General features: G+C 50.9%; 1 protein-coding gene and 1 long non-coding RNA gene across 2 annotated transcripts in view; one reads left to right on the forward strand and one right to left on the reverse strand.

Moving 5' to 3' along the window:
- LOC110478368 (uncharacterized) overlaps positions 1 to 3,587 on the reverse strand; it is a 35,426-nt gene extending 31,839 nt beyond the window's left edge. Inside the window, exon 1 of the long non-coding RNA XR_013340538.1 lies at positions 3,488 to 3,587. This is a non-coding gene — a long non-coding RNA (uncharacterized LOC110478368). The remainder of the gene's footprint in view (positions 1 to 3,487) is intronic.
- Positions 3,588 to 3,915: 328 nt separating this feature from the next.
- PFN2 (profilin 2) lies at positions 3,916 to 9,117 on the forward strand. The gene is made up of 3 exons (XM_021544937.2): positions 3,916 to 4,099; positions 5,078 to 5,270; positions 7,085 to 9,117. The coding sequence occupies exons 1-3, from the start codon at positions 3,968 to 3,970 to the stop codon at positions 7,180 to 7,182; spliced, it is 423 nt and encodes a 140-aa protein (XP_021400612.1). The 5' UTR covers positions 3,916 to 3,967; the 3' UTR covers positions 7,183 to 9,117.
- Positions 9,118 to 11,455: the final 2,338 nt, after the last annotated feature.

The following is an 11,455-nucleotide window of genomic DNA, read 5'->3' on the forward strand; positions in this document are numbered from 1 at the left end:
TTATGTATATGTTTTATTATCCCTGTATTATGTATTGGTTTATTCCTTTGTACCCCCGTGTGCAACTTGGTTTATCCCCAGTTTTCCCGCCTTGTCCGCCCTTCCCGCCTTCCCAGTATCTATCCATCACCCTGAAAGAGGCATTTTACCCCCCCCGGGTGCCTTGTCTATCACTCGGTGCCCCTTCCCATCCATCCAGAAGCTTCCACTCAGGGCACCGGGTGATTGGGCGAGGACCTGGGGCTCCCCCCATATCCTTCCCCCATTGGACCCCACCATATCCCCCCATCCCGGAGCCACCCCCTATCCCTATCCCCATTGGTCGTTGGATACCCCTCCCTTACAGTTTATAAGCCAGTGCAAGCACCTTGTGCTTGTTCTTGTTGGCTGGCACCGTTCTAGGATATTTAGCCCCGTTGGGCTACAATAAACTCGGACTTAGCCCCCAGCAGGATCCGCTCTTCATTTACCACCGCGAGGCTTGCTAGCGCTGCCCGGAACCCACAAAGGCACTCTCCAAACCCCAGCTGGGAGCGGCGGAGGGTGCCTCCAATTGCCCACTCTCGCCCCAGACTGAGAGCTAGCCGGGGCTGAGACAAAGGGAACCGGGGCAGGAGCGCGGCACACCTCTTTTTCAGAACTGTCTGGATGGTTTAAGTGCCATTGTACAAGGCTGTCTGCAGTGCAGTCACAGCTGTGCTAGCATGGGACAGGACTTTCTTCATGTACAGCTCTAGTAGCTGTGCAATAAACTCTGGACTGTGGTCTTTATGAATGTTGCATTTTGAATTACCATATTTTTAAACCTATTTTCACGTTTTCCCCACATTAATATGTCATTTCCATAATTCATTTCTAGCTAACAGTCATCCCAGTCTTTGGTGGCTTCCGGGGTTTCAGCCAAGTCCTCTGTGGAAGGACCCTGCCCAGCCTGACCCTCACCAGGCTGACACACACTGCTCCTGGCTGCCACCAGACGTGAATCCACTGATTTGTAGCACTTGTGTGTTGGTGTTTCCCTCTGCACTTCCAGAAGCACAAGTGGTGAAGAGACAGACAGCTCAGCAGGAGCCCAGCGTGGTCACTGCCGACACGGGCACCATCTGCCAGAGCCCAGCACTGCAGCGAGCTCTGCTTCTGGGGAGTTCATCTCCACAAAGAAGCCCTCCTGACTGTACATAAGTGCTGTTTACAGTAATCTCCAAATGGTGAAAAACATCAATTTGGTGAAAGACACTTAGAACCTGTGACACCATAATGGTTGGACTAAATTATCCCAGAGATCTTTCCCAGCCTAAACAATCCTCTTGTGAGAAGTCCTGCCTTTGGCTGTCATCATTCCAAGCATAGCAGCAGTATGGTAGCTACAAGGCCTGACAGGAAGACCCAAGTTACATGACTCACAAAATATAACCCTCCCCCAAGTCTTTGGCCAATTTTAGTTTTTCTGTTAACAACATAAAAGCAGTCAAGTTTCTCACAAAGCTGTAAATAGTGAGTACACTCTGGTTAAGCACAGCCAGTACTTTAAAATTCTTCCAAATTATTCTTTTTCTTAGATGTGATCCAACATCAATTTTAGACAAAGTTCTGAACAGAAGCAAAAGACCAGGAATTGTTACAAGCTGCACAAAATCCTACCAAATTGTGGCTGAAGTGTGCAACTAAATTCCAGAAAAAACAACTACCAGGTGAAATGTAGGAAGAGGCTAAAATGCAAGAAATAATGAATTCACAACTATTTACTATATGGCTACAGCTTACAAGCAGTCCATTTCATATGTGAGTCTAGGCACTGATGTTAAAATGACCTACAACAGCTATCAATTTTAACAAGGATATTTTTATACATATATAAATATTTTGCTTCAGAAATGTTTCAATTTCCACTTAACTCTTATAGCAAAAAAAAAAAAAAAACAACAACCTTGGAGGTCCCTGCTCTTACAATCTTTAACATACAGAGCACACCCTCATTTTCTTAAATCCAGCAGTCTCAAAGGTGCTGCTGCAGTAGTGTCTACACAAACAGTTGTATAACACAGCACACAACCAAATGAGGCACCTAAGAGTGAAAATAAAATTAAAGAATCATGATTTTCAGAACCACTGGTGACTTCTGAATCTGCAAATTATACATGCTACTGGTAACTTTGAAACATTAAATAATAGCAACCCAATTCAGACTTCACTTTCTAGATACATTACTAGAGTTAGTTCACAAATAACATGAATAGAAGCTGAGCTATCAAGCAGGTGTGAAATCCTCTATTCTGATCCAACCATTTGTGTTAAGGAGATCCCAGACTTCCATGCAGTTATTTCCAGTTTAAGTCATTCAGAGCAGATGTCTGTATTCCCTGCATGGCTAATACAATCTACACATCAAAACAGCACTCACACCACTGATCACCTGGTCTGTGCAGCTATCACAAAAGGTAATATTCCCTGTGAGGCAGGAGCTGTATTACCTGGGCCTCTCTGCACTCTGACATACACTTGTCAAAGAGGCAAAGCACTGAAGCACCCCACATCAGCCTAGCGTGGCTCTGGGTTCTGGGGGAGCAGCAGCTGCCCCCGCAGCCTGGCCCAGCTCTGGGCTGTGACACAGGACTGGATGCTGGGCTCCAAGGGTTCAGGAGGCCACAGATGCTCATTGGGCAGAGGGAATGGACAACTGTGCTGCAGGGTGAGATCCCTTCAGGCAAGAGGGGCATAGCCTTTGTCCAAAGCCCTGGAAAGGCATAGGTTCTTGTGTGAGATATCTGCATGCTTGTACCAAGCAGTCTGCTGTCCAAGAGAAGCACACCTCTTATTAATCAAAGGATAATGATGCTAGCACAATAGTCATCCCATAAAGCTAACTCACCCTGCTCAAAAGTAAGATGATCGCCCCACTAATTTCAATGTTACTGAAAACAGAGCAATTGCCTCAAAACACACCGTTAAGGTGCTGGCGAACACTCCTGCGACCCAGGACAGCCTTGGAGCAGCCAAGCCATCCTGCGCAGAGCCCAGTATCAGTGCAGCAAACCAACGGCACCAGCCTGCGGTGTTGTAAAGGAATGTAGAACTAAATTATTGCAATAGAAACTTGGCAATATCTGGAACAGTAAACCCCAAACTCGCCAGTTACAACCCCGTGTAGAAAAAAAACGTAGCAGATGATGGTCTGTGAGACAGGGCCGTGAGGTCCGGGAGGATGAAGGGCACGGGCGAGGCAGGCAGGGGCTGAACCCCTGTCCGAGGGGCGCGAAAGCAGGGGTGAGATTACACAAACAGCACAAATGCGGCGACTGCCCGGGGCCGCAACGGCACAGCGGAGCGGGCACGGCAAGCATGGGCCGCCGGACCCGCCGTGCACGGAGCGGGCACCGCTCTGCCCCGCAGCCCCGGCCCCTCCGGGCTCCCCCGGGTCCGCCCGCCGGGCAGGCAGCGCAGCGCCGCGCCCCGGGCCCGGCTGGAAGGCGCCGCCGCCGCTACTCACCGATCCCGGCCGCTCCCGGCCTCCAGCGGGGCACCGGGGCGGCCGCACGGTCGTCGGGCCCCGCCGCGCCGCGGCCCCGCGCGATCCGAGCGGGCAGGGCAGGGTCCGGCACCGCCCGCCCCGCACCGCCGCCGGGCCGCGCCGGGCCGGGCCGGCACCCACAGCGCTCCCGGGACTGGCCGCGCCCACACCCACCGGCCGAGCGGCCCCGGGCAGCGGGCACCGGGCACCGAGCACCGCCCCCGACGCCGGCCGCAGCCCCGGCCCGGCCCCGGCCCCGCTCCCCCCCGGCCGCGGGGGCGGTGCCGGCCGCGCCCCTCCTCCCCCCGCCCCCGGCGCGGCAGCGCAGGGCTGGGCTGGGCCGCGCCGCCGCCGCCGCAGCGCTCGGTCCGCTCCGCCGCCGCACCGCCGGGACCGCCGCCCGCCCCGCGCCCCCGGCCCGCCCGCTGCCCGCTCGCCCTCGCCCGCCGCCCCGCGACCATGGCCGGCTGGCAGAGCTACGTGGACAACCTGATGTGCGATGGTTGCTGCCAGGAGGCCGCCATTGTGGGCTACTGCGACGCCAAGTACGTCTGGGCAGCCACGGCCGGCGGCATCTTCCAGAGCATCACGGTGAGCGGAGCCGGCGGGAGCGCGGCCGGCGGGAGCGGGGCTGGGAGCGGGGCTGGGAGCGGCGCCCACGGGCCGCGGCCGGGGGACGGGGGCACCTTGCGGGCGAGGGGCGCGGGCCCGGCCGCCCGCGCCGCCTTTTTGTGCGCGTCGGGAGCGGCGCGGGGCCGGTGCCGCGGGCGGGGGCGGCGGCCGGCCCGGAGCGGGGGGTGCGGGCGGCGGGCCCGGCGCGGCGCGGGCGGCGGAGCAGGGCGGCTCGGACGGCGCCGCGCCGCCGGCTCCATGTTTTCTCCGCCAAGATGGCGCTCTGCCATTGATGCTCCCCCGCCCTGCCCGCCCGCGCCCCCGGCCCGCCCGGCCCCGCCGCCCCGCGAGCAGCGCCGAGCGCGGCCGCCGCCGCGGCTCCCCCGGCCGCGCGCGGGCCTGCCCCGGGCGCGGCGGGCCCGGTCCCGGCCGAGGCGGAGCGGGGCCGCCTGGGCCGCGGTCGGGGGGCCGGGCCCGCCGTGACGCTGCACTTTGCGGCCGCCGCGGTGCGGCCGGGCCCGCGCCGCGCCCCCGGCTCCGGGCCCGGGGCCCTTCCCGAGGGGGAGGCGGAGGGGCCGCGGCGGCGGGAGCAGTCCGGGCCGCAGCCGGGCTGGTGCCGCCGCCGGGCTGGTGCCGCCGCTGCGGACAGGCCCCGGGCTGATCTCCCGGGACAGGTGCGGACAGAGCCCGCGCCAGCCCGGGGCCAGGCTCCAGCAGACGCCCTGCGCCGCTTAACGGGCTCGGGCCCGGAATCGCCGCGGCAGAGGCTCCCCCGCGCGCAGCGGCCGCGGAGAAGCGCAGACTGCGCCTAACAAAGCCCTGTGTTCTGGAGCACTTCCTGCGGGCAGCGAGGGGAAATCACGGCCTCTGCCTCTCCGCATGAGACAGGAGCGGTTCTAAATAGAAATTACGGCAATATACCCTTCCGTGCTAACTCTGAACTCTTTCCTTTGACAGCCAGGAGAAATAGATATGATTGTAGGAAAAGACCGAGAGGGTTTCTTCACCAATGGTCTGACCCTTGGTGCAAAGAAGTGCTCTGTGATCAGAGATAGCCTGTATGTCGATGGTGACTGCACAATGGACATCAGGACAAAGAGTCAAGGTGGTGAGCCGACATACAATGTTGCTGTAGGCAGAGCTGGACGAGGTAAGCATCCTTTTCTCTACCTTCAGGTAGCTAAATTAGGAATATGACCCTAAGCATAGACTCCAGCTATTAGAAAAACCAAACTACTGTATTTGATGGCTAATTTTGGGAAGTGGTGCAAGGAAGTGGATGGCAGTGCTCTGGCTGAGTTCTGACTGAGAATTATACACATCCCCCTTCCCACCTGCATCCCAGCCCAGCACCAGGCTGTGCAGTAGTGAACAGGTCTGTGACAAGCAGGAAAAAGCAGGCTGCAGCTCCAAGCAGGCTTAGCTGGTATTCCATCACTTCATACCTGAAGCTCAGGAGGGGTCTGTTAATGACAGCCATTGACTGCAAGCTTTCTCATTGTAAGTTGCTTGATGGGAAGTTTATTCTGCAAAGATGTGAATCTCATGTAGGAGCTGCTCCTACTTAAAAAGTTCTACACAGACTCTTCTTGCACTTCCTATTGAGCCTGCTGAAGTCTGTCCAGGCAGAAAAAGCCTGTCCAGTTTGGTACCACTGAGAAATGTTCTTCATTCTCAGATACCTGCTCCTTGCACTCTCCATTTAACTTCCAGTAAAACCTATTATGGGGCAGCCACCCATCTGGGATATGAAATACTGTCTGGGAGTGGTGTGCCTTATGTTGGGAACACCTGGGCTAGTGTTTTTGGGCTGGCTGTGGAACAGGTTCCCGAGTGACAGGACCTTGGCTAATAGGTGTAAAACCAAAGGCAGAGCAGATGTCTGTAGGCTAAAGCCTAGGGCAGGCATGCAAGGAAGAGGGTTGGCAGCACTGCAGAGAAACTAGCATTGTTCTGACTTGTGAAATGACAATGAGAACTGTCTTAAGCTTTTATCAGCAAATTTCTATGGAGATAGAATTGTAGAGTCACTAAGGTTGGAAAAGCCCTCCAAGATCAGAGAGTCCAACCCTTCTCCCGCTGCGCCCAAGGCCACCACTGACCCACGTCCTCAAGTGCCACAACCGCAGGGCTTTTAAATCCCTCCAGGACTGGGGACTCAACCACTGCCCAGGGCAGTTGTGCCAGGGCTGGACAACCCCTGATACCCAACCTAAACCTTCCATGGTGCAACCTCAGGCCCTAGGGTATGATCATGTGTAGGTAGACTGACTGCAGCATTCCCAGCTTGGTGAACAGTCCCTGGCCTGTGGCAGCCCAGTGCTCATTGTGTCCCACTCTGTAGGGAAAGCTGGGGGGATATCTGATGGCAGCTCACAGTGGCAGTTGCTGGTGAGCCTCCAGTGTTCCTTTCACCAGATAACCTGGGGCACCTTGCTGGGGGAGTGGGGAGAGCCTCAGCATGACAATTGTCCCTGTGTTTTGTCTTATGTAAAAAGTGTGGTTTATAGTTGTGTTACTGCGTGGAAAGTCTCAGCCCAACTCACTCTTTGGGGTTTTTTACCAGCATCAGGGCAGTTACTCTGGTTCCAAATAATAGGAATTTTCTTTTGCCACTCTCCAGTCATGCTTGCACACACAGTGCACCCCTACTCCCACAGGTGTTTCAACTGCCACTGGGATTTCCTTGCTGGGTGATGACTGATGGTGAGAGGCACTGTAAAGCTGGTGCCATTTTTCTTAGCAGTGAACACTTAAAACTTCCACAGCTAGATAAAATCCCTGAGGATAGCTTGTACCTTCTCCCAGCCCTATCTACATCTGTGTTTTAACAAAACTGTTAAATTAGCTTAATACCTAAATACTAAATCTTGAATTTGAGGGTGTTTATTGCCCTGCCTAAAACTTGTATTATTTCCATGTCTAATACACTCTTTTAAAAACTTTTTTTCTTTTCTCTTTCAGTCTTGGTCTTTGTAATGGGCAAAGAAGGGGTCCATGGAGGCGGATTGAATAAGAAGGCATACTCAATGGCAAAATACTTGAGAGACTCTGGGTTCTAGTTGTTAGGCAGACTGTTAAGTATTAGGGGAAGATTGCTATTAAACTTTCCTGGCGGTGAGCTTTAAACCTTACATTCTGGAAACTTTACTAGCAATGCAGGGTGATGGGGTATGAACCTGTGTCTCCTTTGTATCCCTTTGTTGGTGGGGAAAGGTGTTGTTTTTGGTTTTTTTTCCTTCAATTCTTTTCATTTCTGTTTTGTTTCCTTGTGTACTCCAGCATTGGTTATAGTCATGGGAAAGGAAGGTGTCCATGGAGGGACACTCAACAGGAAAGCATATGAACTGGCTTTATACCTGAGGAGGTCTGATGTCTGAGCAGCCTCTCCCCATCCACCTAGCAGCTGTCTGCACCACCACCCGCTTGTGCTCAGTGCTACCAGACTGTAGATGGTAGTTTGTGGTTTTTTATTTACCCATTTCCTACTGTCATAACTCCAGTTCCCCTTTGTTCATCTCTGTAACCACTGTAGGTAACCGAGCCCGTCTGGCACCAGCATGACGATGATATGCATGATAACTTGAAACCTGGGAGGGGAACATGCCAAGTGTAGGCTCTGCTTTGTCTTAGCAATTAGTATGATATTGACAGCTAAACCAACTGAGATACTAAACAAGGTGCCGATTGTACAATCTAATTTGATCAATGCCTCTTCAGCACTTTGAGCAAGTCACAGCTCACTAGTCTTCCTTTCACAGAGCACGGTTGGGAGGAAAAAAGTGTGTGCATATCTTCATTTCTGTCCCTGTCTTTGTTTATATTTTTTAAACCCATGTGTTTGCTTACACCCATTTTTATAGTGCCTGGTTTGTTTAACCAATTTGCCACTCAAAAGCTATTAATGTCACATTAGTTTTGTCATTGCACTTCACTGTAGGCTTAACTCTCTTACTTTTTCTTGATGTTGTGAAGGTTGTACTGCTTAACAAGTGCAATCACAAAACTATGAAAGGGTACACATGTACTTCCTCCCATGACCTTAAACCACCATCCTAAGGACTTCCCAGACATTCCATCATTACAATAGCTCGGGCACTTTTTTTTTTGCCAGCTCCTATTCTGTAGTTGACTTGTGCAAGGCTGCCACTGTGGCCATTAGCTAGCCTGGTATAACCAGCTGGAGTGTGTCTGGTTTCAGTTTCTCATAGGACCAATTTAATTTGCAGCTTGGGGGTCGGGGGGTGGGCATGGTGTATTTGTTTTTTAATATGAAACTGCAATGTCATTGTGGAAAACTGCCACCTTCAGCTACCCTGGAGCTCTGACTGGCTTCAGTCTTTCTGCCAGATCACTCAATGGTGCAGAGTTTGGCTGCTCTGAAGCCACTGTCTGGATGAAGGTTGGTAGTTTGTAAGCTAAACTGTCAAAATACCATTTCAAATTTAAAAATATTCATCTGGCCTGTCACACCCTCGCTGCAGAAATGATGGAGTGAGCTGCCTTGTGCACGAGTCATCTGAAAATGTCTGTAACCAAACTCAGTTCAGGCACGGTTCTGACCTGTATGTCCATTGCAAGAACTGCAGAACTCTGTATACTAAAGAATAAATGGGAGATGGTAGTGGTTGGAATAACTGACTTGGCTGTCTTGTGATGAATTTTTTAATATGTATTCTGTGCCATACTATTGTTTAAAAAAAAAAAAGTGAACTGTTGCTATTGTGAGATGGATTTTAACTGACTCTGAGGGTTTCTTTTGACTGGCACTACCTTAGGGACATTCTAGTATTTGCTTCTATTGTTGGGCCTTGTGGATAATGTACAGATTTAAACAAATTCTTGTTGCTGATTTGTCCATTTCTTTCCCTGCACTTTGTTACATCTGGGATACAGTCTAACTCATCTGATTTAATATGCATTTCAAAAAATGCCATAACTATTAAAAACACCTTGTTTACAGACAGATGAAATAAATTTATTCCAACCAAACAAAATCAGACTGTTGTAATTTTTTTGCCTCACATCCAGGAAATCCTGAGGCTCTTCAGTGCATGGCTGGCCACATTAGCAGGAGGTCAAAGTGCAGTTTTAAGTTTGGCAGGACAGCAGTAGTGTGATAATGTAAGTGGTATGATATGATAAATAGTGTGATAATGTGACTTCAGTCAAAAGCCAGGCAGTCTTTGGGGTAGATCTTAAATTAGGAGATGATTTCTCATCTCTAAATTCCATGTTTACCCAGCTCTCTGGTGTGGGGTTCTCCTGCCCTCTGACTGCCCAGTACACCGTTCCTAAACAATCTGAAGGCAGCTTTGCATCAGGCCTGGCAAAGGAGGCTGTGGTGGCCGGCCCAAGTCAGTACAGCCAGGGTGGGAATGTGCTCCTCTCACCCAGGGAAGGGGCAGATTTAAGGTCCCCATTACCTTAAAGGATTGCACTTGTATTTGTTACTTCTGCTGAGAACTCCTAAAAACACAGGCCCAAGGTGTGTCATGGCAAATCCCAGAGTTTGTGGGACAGGAGGATAGCTGAACCCAGATCATGGGAGGTACATCTGCCTTATCTGCCTTCCTGGGCCCTCAAACTAGTCAGGTGCTTCTGGACAGGACCTGAAAACCTTTGTTTTCCCCTTCTTCCCCCACACCTTCATTGTTGTCAGCTGCACCTGCTCCTCTGCTTGGCACTAGACATGGATCCAACTAAAACCTTCCTATATATAGTGTTCATATTCTCCCACTGCCAAGTAGCTCTGCATCTGAACTGGATCTCCCAGTGCCGGAGTTAGAGCAGACCAACACACCCAGAGCACAGAGCAAATTCCTGCTCAGTAGTAACTGGTACAGATGATGCAAACCTGCTTCCCTCATAAAACACATGTGCAGCTGTGCTCAGTATCTGAACAAAGTTGCACTCACCAGACTGCAGAACCTTGTTTCTCCCTAGTTAGGAGGAATGAGGATATTATATTCCCAGAGCTGCTTCTATGTGAAGGCCAGAGTGGATGGAATTGACTAGAGCAGCACCTCAGAACAGAGCAGCTGCTGGCAGCACACACCAGGTACTTGTCATCACATGCCTTAGTGTGACATTGGTCAGAAAGAAACAATTTCCCTCTCCTGAGGTGTATGTCACCTGTATACTTCTGCTTGGTTAAGAATTAGGTGGTGTTCAAATTACTTTTTCAAATGCATTTGTTGGTGAGTTTTCCAAGCATAACTGTCTGCAACTGATTGCAGGCACTAGAATTATGTAAGAGCGTATTACAAAGTTTAGGTCAGTTTAGGTTCTGGAACTCTTCAGATTTTGGGGGCTGCTCCTGGATACAATAATGAATAATCATATACGCTCACAGCAACAGCAGGGATGTATTTTAAGAAACATCTTTCAGCATAGTAGTTACATTTTCAGAAACCATTTTCCCATTTGGACTCACCTAGACATATACACACCGAAGGGGAATTTTGCCTTGTGAAAATAAACCACTACACTGACTGTTACGACCCCATGGCTGCTGGCAGCAGTGGTTTGGACATGAAGCATTCTTTCATTATTATCCTTTTGCTGTGCCTCATTGTGCAAAATAAACTTTTTCCTGCTCTCAGCCAGGCCCAGAAAACAAATCTGCACTGCAGGGTGTGTGGCTGCAGAGAGTGCAAGGTCAGGAACCACATCTGGGACCACCTCACCTGCCATGGCTTCTCCAGAGTTCTGGCTGTGGTTCTGCAGGTGCTGACAGCTGGGTAGGAATTGTTCAGAGCACCCTGCTCTTCCTTCCACTCCTCCAGGCAAACTACAGACTCTGGACAGTCCAAACTCCTCCTCAAGCTAGAAGTGAACAAAAATGAAGGTTTTCTGCATAACTCAGACCCCTGCACGTAGAACTGGTCAGTGCAACCCCTTGTACTATGGTTCACAGTATGATGCAGGAAACATCTACTTGGGCTCCCACCAGTTCCATGTTACACATCTTCAAAAGCACTTCACCCTCAATAATGGAGTACTCAAGGTCTCAAGTGATGCAAAAGTTCAATAAACTCCTTCTGATGTTTAAAGTGGAAAACATGTTTATTAACATTCTTTCAAGCTTTCCCTAGTCAAGGCCATATAAAAAAATCTCCATTTGAGTATATGCATGGTTTTACTTTCTACATAGTTACAGAGGTATTATATAGAATCTACCTTTTTTGTGATACACTGGTAAGTACTGAGTTCTGTGAGACTGGTGTAAGCACTTGTTTTCAAATTAGGTATTTGAAAAGAACAATTTTTTATATACAGTTTAGCAGACTAATGCAGCATAAAATGCTCTTAGTAAGAGGTATATGAGCCAAG

The sequence above is a fragment of the Lonchura striata genome, chromosome 10 (genome assembly GCF_046129695.1).
Source record: "Lonchura striata isolate bLonStr1 chromosome 10, bLonStr1.mat, whole genome shotgun sequence".
NCBI lineage: Eukaryota > Metazoa > Chordata > Aves > Passeriformes > Estrildidae > Lonchura > Lonchura striata.